Source organism: Protopterus annectens, chromosome 4.part1 (genome assembly GCF_019279795.1).
Source record: "Protopterus annectens isolate FY-2018-M chromosome 4.part1, PAN1.0, whole genome shotgun sequence".
NCBI classification, from domain to species: Eukaryota; Metazoa; Chordata; order Ceratodontiformes; family Protopteridae; genus Protopterus; species Protopterus annectens.
The window spans coordinates 144,718,399-144,730,624 of NC_056734.1; the positions used below are offsets into that span (position 1 = coordinate 144,718,399).

The 12,226-nt window shown below is 33.9% G+C and overlaps 1 protein-coding gene across 1 annotated transcript in view; it reads left to right on the top strand.

The window, feature by feature from the left end:
- Positions 1 to 12,226, top strand: part of LOC122801189 (collagen alpha-4(IV) chain-like) — a 1,621,248-nt gene that overhangs the window by 38,357 nt on the left and 1,570,665 nt on the right. The window contains exon 2 of the mRNA XM_044070748.1: positions 10,305 to 10,454. Coding sequence (XP_043926683.1) covers positions 10,432 to 10,454 — 23 coding nt within the window. The 5' untranslated portion in view covers positions 10,305 to 10,431. The remainder of the gene's footprint in view (positions 1 to 10,304; positions 10,455 to 12,226) is intronic.

Below are 12,226 nucleotides of genomic sequence, written 5' to 3' on the forward strand. Positions count from 1 at the left end.
TGTAGTTATTCCTCAGATCATTTACAAACACGAAGATAAAGAAGGGTTAATATCAATTGTAATAATAAAATATCAAAATAGAATTTGGACTTTAATAAATATTTACTGGATTCCTGGGATAGGATTGTCTACGGTTAAAACACATAGAATTAATTAACAAAGTAAACAAAGGTATGATAATAATGGGGAGATTTCAATTGTATTCTAGATAACTTTGAAACAACTAATAGTAAATGCTTCAAGAGATGGTTAGAAAGCTTAAATCTGATAGATACATTTAATTTTAAAGATTCTAACTCATTAAGTTATACATTATAAACTTTAATACTAAAACAAGAATAGATAAAATATTTGTCTCCTCTGATCTAAACAGTAGGATAACAACATTTTCTATTATTCCATGTCCCCTCTCAGACCATAATGCCTTAATTCTTAAAGTACAAATTGATTTCAAAAGACCAAACATTGTAACTAGAATACCAGCCTACATCCTTAAATTAAAAGAGTTTAAACCTTGGCTAGATTCAGAAATCAAATATTTCTTGGAAACAAAAAGATACAAATAATATAATAACTTGGGATACACTTTTGTGTGGCAAGATTATAGGATGGTTTAAAAATAAAACAAAGGAATGGGAATCTGAATTACACAACATACAAAAATGAATAACAGAAATAAATACAAGTTCTTATGATGTAGTAGATTCTCAGAAAAAAAAAAAAGAAATTATAGAATTAAATAAAAAATACAATGAATTCCTCACTCATAAAACAAATCTAGCTTTGGAAAAACTAAAATTTGCCTCAATTTCAACTTCTCCAAAACACTTACATAATCTATCAATGAGAATTAAAAAGCAGAACTTAGAAAATAACATCATAAATATAATACATGAAGGAAAAGGGAAAAAATGTTTCTGATGTGAATGATATTCTTCAAGCTTTTAAGTGCTATTATGCTAAGCATTATGGAAATAATGATAATAATATTTCATTTTCAGATCTGAAATTTAATAGTTCCTTAATAAAAAAACTACCTGACCAATTAAAAGTAGAAATGGACAAGCATATCTCCATAAAAGAAATAAAAGATATAATTAAAGTAAATAAAAACAACAAATCACCAGGAATGGATGGAATAATAATGGAATTATATAAAATTCTTCCAAATTCAGCAATTTCTCTACTTCATAACATGCTAAATGATATTCAAACTCAAATTATTACTCCACCATCTTGGAAATATTCACTAGTTACCCTATAAAAAGATAAAAGATCCATCCCAATGTAGCTCATATAGACCTATCTTTCTGATTATAAAATCTTTATGTCTATCTTAGTAAATAGAATTAATAAATCCCTGACTCAAGTCATAAATGAAGACCAAACAGGCTTTATATTTGGAAGACACACATATGACAATATTCAGAGAATTTTAACCATTATAGAAGCTTTGAACAGAGACAATTCAGAAGCTCTTATAATCACATTAGATATAGAAAGCATTTGATTCGGTAAACTGGAAATATCTATTTAAAATCTTGGAACTTTTTGAATTCCCATTAAACTTTATAAATTTAATAAAGAATATATATAAAGATAACCTGGCTTATGTAAAATTAGGCCCATTTACCTCGGAAGCTTTTAAAATAACTAAAGGCTCTAAGCAAGGTTGCCCTATGTCTCCCATACTGTTTGCCCTGGCGATAGAATTATTTGTGTCTGCAATACGAAGTGATCTAAAAATAGAAGGAATTAATTTTTACAATAAATTTAATTCTAAAATCATGTTATTTGCTGACGATATATTGCTGACTTTAAAACCAAACGAAGAGTCCATACAAGAATTAGAGAAACAAGTAGAAGATTTTTTTTCCATTTCAGGTCTTTGTTTCAATAAATCCAAATCAAAACATATACTTCTAAATAAAATAGATGACTTACATCTGAATAAATATCAAATAATTGGAGAAAAGGTTTCTTCACTAGAATATCTAGGAATTCTTATATCTGAGAACATAGATGCTACCATGACTTTAAATTATAATAAAATCCAAAATTTAATTCAAAAACAAGTTAATAGCTGGAATAAATTAATGTTAAATTTGGAAGATAGGTTACAGTTAATAAAAATGATATTACTACCACAAATAAACTATATAGCATTAGTAATCCCTATTTTACCAGATAAAAAAGTTATAAAAACAATACAGAAACTTTTAATGGATTTTCTTTGGTATCCAAAAAAGAATAGAATTGCTTTCTCACATCATATTAGACCCTGGGACTTGGGAGGAATTAAATTTCCAGACATATATTAAAGCTTCCATCATTAAAATTATACTAAATTGGGTAAATTCAAATTATTCATCTGCATGGAGAATTTTACATATAACTTTTTTCTTAAATGAAAACAAAATATTAAAAAATATGGATTTGGAGAATTATAATAACATATTTTGGCATGTACTATGTAATAGCTTACAAAAGAAAACAACAAAGCCTACTAATTTACCATATTTGAATAATATTTATAATCTATTTAGAAAATTTATAATTACAAATCCAGACATAAAATTATGGTTCGAACTCTTAATACCATTTAAAACAACAAAGAATTTTAAAGAAAAAATTCAAGAAAAAATATTCATTAATTGGGAATCCAATAACTTTATTTACTGGTTTCAATGTTTAAATAAGCTCAGTACTTTAACCACCCAGCAAGTAATAAATGAGTTTAGTATATTTGAAATAGACAGAACAGAACTCCAAAAAAATATTACAATATGCAAGAGATTTATGTAGAATTATTAATGATTCAAACTTTAATACTATACCTAAGTTCATAAAATATATGCAAGAATTGATTTATGGAAATCATAATAAGCTAATTTCTATATCTAAATTATACAAAATTTTAATAGTGTATAAAACCAAAATAGGTCAAAATGTTGTGAACACTTTAACAAAAGGCTTGACAGTAAATCTATCACCTGAAGGTATGAATGACCTTTTGTTGTCAGTTAAGCTAACCTCAAACTTTCAGATATGGAGAATCTTCACATGGAAATTTTTACATAGAGCCTTTTATACACCATATAAAATAGCCAAATTTGACCCTATCCAAAAGCCCATATGCTGGAGATGTACTTTAAACTGCGAGGCAGATTGGATACATATATTTTATGATTGCATTAAAAAATTCTGGGAAGATATTAATAGATTTCTTCAAGCCATTTATAATGATAAATTTGTTCTAACAAAATCTTTATTTTTTCTGAATGTAGATGACTCAGTAACTATGAGTAAAAGTGATCAATATCTTCTATGGTCTATTCTGGCTGTAGCCAGAAAATGTATAACAAGAAAATGGAAATCCACAGTCCCTCCAAGTTATGAAGACTTCATATCTCTATTAAAGGAATCTGCACAAAAAGAAATAAAAGTCAAAGAAGAAAGAATTTTTCCCAGACGTTGGACAGACAATCCTTGGAATAAAATCTTAATACTTATAGACACATTACAAAAGGATAGAATTTCTTCTACATGAAATTGAAATGTCATAAACTAAGATGGACTTATGTGAATATATGCCAGTAAAGGTTATATTTGTTCTATGGGATTATTCATTTTTATAACTTTGTTGGTTAATTCTTTTCATTGGACCACTTGTAAATATTGTACATATTGTTATAGTTATTAACTATTTTCTTTTATTTTGAATTGTAATTTAAATTTACTGTATCATAATTTGTTTACAAACAAAAAAAATATTTAGGAAATAAAATAAAAAGTACACCCCAATACACCTCTAAAACCTTAATATTAACACACAAAACTATGTACATCTTCTAATACTGAAGATTTACCATTCTAATAGGAAAAATTGTCCCAGACTGACAGCCACACTCATAGACTTGGGTTAACCTAAAAGGAAGGTTATACATGCTAAGATCCATGGTATAACCTGTGCTTCTGCTAAGTGCTGCTTGGTTTTGTCTTATCTTTATTACATTCACAGAGTGGGAAAACACTTGTTTCAGAAAACATTATCTCCTAGCCATGAAAGAAATAAGCATTCTGTTTTTATTGCTCCATGAAGACATGAGAGCCTGATACAGAGTTGCTTCTACAAGCACTCATTTATTTGCTAGACAATGTTCTTTTTATTTATTTGCTTTCTCTTACAACTTGTTACTAGATTAAGCCAAGGGCTTACACATCAATTTTCTTGTATCTTACTACTGAACTGAACAATTAGAAAGAAAGAAGAAGGAAAAAAAAACAGGGGCACCTGTTTACGATAGTATCCCTATTACACTTGAAAATAACTGAGGAAAACTATACTATGCAGATTATATTATGCATTACAAAAACACTACTATTAAGAACAAAAATTTGTTTTATTTATAGTTAACTCTTTCCTTTCTTTTCCCCCCTCTTAAATGTTCTTCCAGACATTAATGGCATAAAGTAAGGCATATGCTTTAAACTCCCATAGTGGTTTAACAACATCAAAAAGTCCAATATTTCCAGGTTTTCTTGTTCTGTCATGTTTCACAAACATAATTAATGCTTTTATAATCCCACATTTAATTGTCAATTTCTGAGTTGCTAATTTTATTCCTGTTGATCTTCATTTTCCAAATCCAGTCTCTGCTTCATTTCTAAAGCACTCCTAATTCTTCTAGTCAACTCTTGTGCTTTTTTGTCTCTTAAGCATTTTTCATTGAAACATTGGAAAATGTTTCAGTGGCATAGTCACTCTGTGATCTTTATTACCAGAAAAACAAAAAGCAGACTATCCTTCTGTTTCATAATTCACTTTTCTAGACAAACGTTTGTATTTCCTCCTTGGCATGCTCCACATACACATGATTTTGTCCATCCAGGAAAGAATATTCTGAAAATTGCCTGCTTCTCGAAATTCCCTGACTAGTAGAATAAATTATTCCTCTTCTGCCTTGTGTACAGTGAATAATCATTTTCCACAAACACTCTACTGTCTCCTGCTTTTAGTACTTTGCCCTTCTGCAACTATTTTTTTCAGAATCAACTCCTTCTGCTGGTAGGATTTCATCTTTACTATTAAAGGTTCAGGTTGCTTTCTCATCTACAGATTTGGACCATAGACATGATGTGCCCTTTGAATTAACAACTCCTGCTGCGGAGTACCAGTCCAATTGCTTATTTATGCTTTCATAAAATTAATACGGTCTGTTTCTTCCAGCTTCTCTGGTACAGCATAAAATCTATTTTTTTCCTACATGTTCTGTCCTCTAATTCCATTATTTTTTGAAACAGCTCTTCCTGAGCAGTTTCATATTCAGTCAGCCTTTTCTTTATTTTGACCTCTGATTTTTGCAAATTTATCACCTCATCTGAATATATTTTTGAATCTACCTCAATTTTTCCAGACTTTTATTTGAGTTGATATACTCCTTTAGCGTTTCATTTATTTCACTCAGCTCTGAATACATTTGACTTATTTTTTCCTCTAGGTTACTTGCTTGCACTACTTTTTGCTGAACAGTTGCAGAATTCTTCCCATTCAGTGTTTTTTTCCTAACCTTTTGTGACTGATTTTGTTTCAGGTTCTCTGAATATCTTTTTTCCTGGCATCCAGGCAGTGCACTTACTAGCCAATTACTAAAATTTAACCCCAAAATATGAGTTTACTGTCTCTCTCTTCTGGTTTTCTCTCTTTACACTGGAAGAGCTGAAATTAAGCTGTTCCTCAATGTACAGCCATGTTGGAAGAGTAAGGCAGTGTGTTCTATAAACATATAATGTTATAGATAAGTTGAAATTATTCAACTGTACTATGTTCAACAAACACACTGCCTTAATGGTGTATGTGTACCTTCCCAAAGCTTACCTACCCTGAGAGGAGGAAGGATAAGGGTCTAGGTGTCCTTAGAGAATAGCCCTAGAGAAGTCTGCTCTGAATTTAAAAAAGACATCCAGCTCCTAGTACTTCATAAAGGTATGGTCAGAGAACCAAGTTGCTGCCTCTAGAATAGAGAAGAATAGAGTATAGGGAAGAAAGGTGAAGCTAATATTAACTAAAGTATATCAAAAGTATTTCAACATTTTGACTGATACCAACTATCAAGAAATTTGTTAAAAAGAACATTTTCAGAATTAACACCACATTGATATAATGTTTCTTAATTTACTGCATAATTGCATGATCAATAAAGACTTGCTTGATTTTTTAGAGTTAAAAAGCCAAGAACAGGGACACCAACCAATTGATTATTGAAGGTGAATGTAAAAGGATTGGGTTAAAAATACTGCCTGAGATGTTTCTGAATACAGGAAATAGAATTCCAGCTGATTTTTCATAATGGGTAATTTTCATTTAAAGCATTAGTTAAAGTCAAAGTCAAAGTAAACGTTATTGTCATTCAGATCAGCAAATGCAATATATCGCTGGATGAAATTTCATTGCTTCAGCCTCGGGTGCATTGAAAATAGTTTTTACAAGAAGGTGAAGGAAACATATAACAGAAAACATTTTAGACAGTACAGCTATAAATATTCACAGATAGCTTACCCACCACCATTTTAAGATAGGATAGCCGCATAGCATAATTCACAGTTCCCATACTTATGCAAGTAATAATTTAATTCAGATTGCATAACTTAGATAGATAAATAGAATAATTCTATGACAGTAAAGACAGTCATATTGCACTTATGATGTTCTCACAAACTGGGGGAGTGTTGACGTTGTTAAGGTTAATTATTCAACAGTCTGATCACATGTGGAAAAAAAATATTCTTGAACCTTGATGTTCTACACTTGATGCCTTATTTTCCTGAAAACAGGAGGTGGAACAGTGCATGTGCAGATGATACTTGTCCCTTATCAGTTTCACGACCCTGCCATAACATCTGCAAGAGTAAAGGTCCTGTAGGGACTGGGGGTTTGATCCTGTGACTTTCCTGGCCTGCTTTACAACCTTCTCTAATGCCTTGCGATCTGTGTATGAGCAGTTTCTATAACAGACTGTGATGTTGTTAGTCAGTATGCTATTCACTGTGGCCCTGTAGAAGGTCATAAGGATATGGGAGGAGAGGTTTGCTCTGCGTAGTGTCTGGAAGAAGTGGAGACGTTGTTGGGCTGTCTTTACAAGTGGAGGTATTTGTTGCCAAGCTTAGGTCATCTGAGATATGCACCCCTAGGACGTTGGTGCTTTTTACTCATTCCACTGCCATACCACTAATGGAAATGGTTGTGTGGGACCCTTACTTCCTCCTGAAGTCAACAATGATTTCTTTTGTTTTGTCAACATTTAGTGCTAGGTTCATGTTGGTGCACCATCTGTTGAGTTGGTTCACTTCCTCTCTGTATGCCCCTTTGTCATCATTCTTGATGAGGCTGATCACAGTGGTATCGTCTGCAGACTTGATGATGTGATCGGTCTGATGTATTGCAGAGCAGTCATGGTTCAGTATTGTGAAGAGATGTGAACTTGGTACGCAACCTTGTGGGACCCCTGTATTCAAGTTGATGCATCATGAGTGGTTCTTGCCAACTCGAATGGTTTGGGGCCTGTCAGTCAAAAAGTCCAGGATCCAGTTGCAGAGTATATTTTCTATGCCTAGTTGACTTAGTGTAGACAACAGCTGGTGTGGTATTACAGTGTTGAAAGCTGAGCTGATGACTTTGAAAAACATACATAAGTAGCAATTTTTGTCTTCAAGATGGTTCAAGGTGTGATGTAGTGCCAGGGATATAGCGTATAGTGTTGTGATTTGGTCTGTAAGCAAATTTTAAGGATCAAAAGATGCAGGCAGACAAGATGATATATGTTCTTTGACCATCCTTTAAAATCATTTCATCACCACCATTGTGAGTTTGATGGGTTGGTAGTCATTTAATGTGACTGGGGATGACTTTTTTGGCAGAAGAATGATGATGGCAGACTTGAAGCATCTTGGCACACTAGCCTGCTGAGAGATGTGTTGAAGGTGTCAGTGAAGACAGGCACCAGTTGATCTGCGTGGTCCTTGAGTAGATGACCCAGAATCATGACAGGATCTGCTGCCTTACGTGGGTGGACTTTTCGTAGGTTCTTTCAGACTGCCTCCAGGCTGAGAGATAGCAGTGTGGCATCTCCCATCCATGGGTAGTTTCTTTGGTGTGATGTTATTTGTCTCCTCAAATCTACTGAAGAAGCAGTTAAGTTTGTTTAGAAAGTCTGTTTCTAGGTTTGTAATCAGTAATGCACTGGATGCCTTTCTACAGCTGCCTAGGGTCTCCTTAATCTGAAAAGTGTTTTCATATTTTTAACCCATAAGCATGTTTTGCTACTCTTACTCCCTTATTTAGGTTGGCCCTGGCAACTTTCAAGACATCTTTATCTCCATACTTGAATGCAGCATTACATGCTCTAAGTACCTCATAGACTTCACTTGTGAGCCATGGTTTTTCATTCGCCCTTATAGTTATGCCTTTTAAGGTGGTCCCATCCTCAAGAGATTTTGTGATATATCTCATTACTGTTTCAGTATACTCATCCAGGTTTGCACGATGCTCTGTGGTGGCAGCCTCTTTAAATAGATTCCAGTCAGTGCATTTGAAGCAGTCTTGCAGTCCTGAGACTGCTCCTTCTTGCCAGATCCTTACTTGTTTCCCCTAAAGGTTATATTACTATTATATTATATTATATATTATATTATATTTATATATATATATATTTTACATATATATATATATATATATATATATATATATATATATATATATATATATTATTCAATGTTAATGCTGATTTTACATGTTCCAAGCATTTGCTATTTGGCTGATTTAATGGCTTCCAGCTACTCAAGCAAACACTCCACAGTTCCACATCATAAGATGTGGTAATCCATATGCTTTCTTATGTATATAAGCCAAAATAACATGCAAGGATGTTAATAACTAACATGCTGACACCTCCTTGCTTGTGGGAAGAGGAGGTAGCAATCAAAAAGTAAAGCTAAAAAATCCTACAGTTACCTGTAAGGGCCATGGAAGCCAGTCACATCTCAGATTAAAAGTATTACTGCAGAACCCTTTAATTTTGTGCATTTCTAGTTAACAGGGCCTCGTTAGCTTCCATGGTGAAGCAAAAGTATTCTTCTTCAAGAAAAAAAGTCTGGAGAAAATTAATTCCAGTTTCTTTATGTTATTTTAGTATTTTGGGCATTTTAGTAGCACCTTAAGGGTTAAGGATAAAGAGTAGTCGTAAATTCCATCAGGATACACCCCTCGGCTCCTCCCATAACTGAGGTATACCCAGGGGGGCATAGTTAAGATTACTGTCTGCCTTACATTGCTCATGATAAATTACAGCTCAGTTGAACATTGTCTCAGAAAGTGCTCATCTGCCTAACTGCACTGATTAAAAACTGATCTGGAATTAATTGTCTCCAACCTTCTTTCTTTCTTTGACCAAACCTAACCTGCTGAAAAATTCTCTAGCAAGTAACTTTGCTCCCTACTGGCTGAACAAGAATATATTTGATTCAACAAGGAAGCTAACATAGCACCGGTAACTAGAACTGCACAAAGAAAAGGCTTCCTCAGTGATACTGCTAATCCAGGATGTAGCTGGCTCCCGCAGCCCTTACAGGGAACTTCAGCATTTTTTTTAGCTTTACTTTTTTCTTATGTATATGGAACAATCCAGTCAGGTCTACTTGCTCAATTTGTATGGCCTACTTCAACAACAATCAGTTACAGAACTTTTTTGTCTGTTTATTAGTGGTTTGCAATACATACCTGCAATTCTGTTCTCATTCATGACCCACTCCGTGTTCATGACAGCCTGATTCTACCATATAATTAGTTTCACTCACCACTAAGGGATAACACCCTTACTCATTCAGTTGTTTAAAACTGTACCAACAAATGACTTTAACAAGTGAGGGGTTTTACATTTTCAACAGATGATGCAGTCAAAGGCAGTGACCATATTTACTGACTACTTTGCAAGCAACCCGACTTTTTTTTTATTTTTTAACTACAAGTGTTTGTAAATGCTGGATTATTGCTTTGTCCATGCATCCCAGTGTTTTACTTTTTAAACAAAAGTGTTAGTAAGTACTGAAATATTGTTCACCCATTTAAGTGGGCTGTGTTCTTCTGAATCTGTTCTGGACTGTGTGTCTAATTAATTAATTAATTGATTTTTACATATGCCTTATCAAGAACAGTGATAAGTTCAATATGTATAGGTTTGTATTCACTGTCTGGATTTCTGGATTTGTTTGCAAAACTGAATTTAATAAACTTTCTCTTTCTTTAACAGACAAAAGCAAAGAATACTAGTAGAGGTAAAGTTTTAGAAAATTTTTCCAAAACAGGAAAAACAGCAAACCACAAAAAAGAATATAAAGGTGAACTATAAAAGGGGCAACTAACAGTTTACAGTTCAAATGAAGACAGGAATATATCTCAGGTAGGTTTAGACATTTCATTTTGTGCTTAATAGTATTAAATAATATGTACAGCTGCAATAAATCAACACAGATTCAATGACTTCACATTGGTTAAAACTCTGTAAATTCTTACAAAACAAATGTGATGCTCACCTAACTGGTGAAAAGTAACAAAAGAAGACTAAGATAGGATAAGAAGACTGTTTTTCAATTTATTAAAACTTTCTGTTTTGTACTTTCTCACTCTCATGGGCATGAATCACAGGCATTGAACAGTGTTTCCAGGTCTTTGAATTGAATAGATAAGCTGTTCTCTAAGTACAGAAAAAAATTAGGGGAAAAAGTACATTTCCAAAAAGGGCACACAATTTCTCAAAACTTATGGAAAGAATTCACTTACTCCAGCATTATTTATTTCAAGTATTTTACCTGTCACTTTGAGACAAGTTTTATATGGAATAACCCACTGCTTTTTCTTGGAATGCACAAGATCCTTGAATTCAAAGAATTAAGTACACCGGCCGCTAAGCCTAAATGCTTAGGAAACTTGCAGTTTTTGAGAAAGTAATAGTAGAAAATCTAGTACAGTACAGATTGTGCTGTTGAACTTATATTCATTTTCTTAAACATTTTTGTTAAATTACCATGTAAAACACAGGCACAAATACATTGATAGATAAGAAAACAAACCATATTAACATTTTTTCCACTTACACGCATTATATATTTCATGTTTTCTTCCTTTTTTGACAACTTTCAGTCCAACATTACATAAATCACTCCATTCCTGTCTTCCCTTAAATCTCTCACTCCTTATAAGGAAACAGCTCCAGTACTTAGTAATGATGACCATTCCTACTGGCATGTCTAAAGGTCAGTTTTCTATGCATTCTCCTATTAACCTGGTGAACTTGGGCATTCTGAGGCAGGGTAGCAACTGTCTTATGTACACAGACATCTCTCTCCTCTTACCTCCCAACACCCAGACTTGTGAGAGATATGCTTATATCTCCAAATTGGAAGCCATGCACTCTCTAGCCAAGACCAGAATAGCTGGTCAAGAGGAGAAGGTCAACACCTGTACTACACCACATGCAATACATAGCCCTCCAGAACACCCACCATCACAGCCCTCACATAAAAACACAAACGACACACCCACCGTCATGGAGGCTCTCAATAGAAATCTACCCAAACAGCAGAGACCTCCAAGGCAGAAATGGACTCAACCACCACAACACAGCACAAATCACAAGACACATAGCTCACCTACACAGTGTACCCCTCACCCTAAGCCCCTAAGGCAAAACAGCTTGCCCAATACAATAATCGCAGTTGACTCAATAGTGAGGCACACTGATGTCCCACTCACTAGGTTGAATAAGGAGAAGGTAACAGTCAGCTGTCTATTAGGTGCCAGAATAGGACACATAAACCATGCACACAGGTCACTCCACAACAAGTACTGTATGACTCTGTTATTGTCCATGTGGGTGTGAATGACCTTAGAGACACCTCCCTGGACTATATGAAAAGAGACATTGTGGAGCTCTTGGATTATGTGGCCCAGGCAGTTATGACCCTAGCCCTGAGCAGTATCCTACCATCACCCAGAATGATACTGCAATACAAACAAAAAATGATTGACTTCAACAATTGGCAAAGTTTTTGCTGTCATTCTAAGCGGATCCAGTATCTGTCTGGTTGGGATGGCATGATTGACAGACCTCGATCCTTTGCCATAGATGGCATACATCTGTCAGCCCTGGGTTTCTGGGTACTGGCTAAGGCT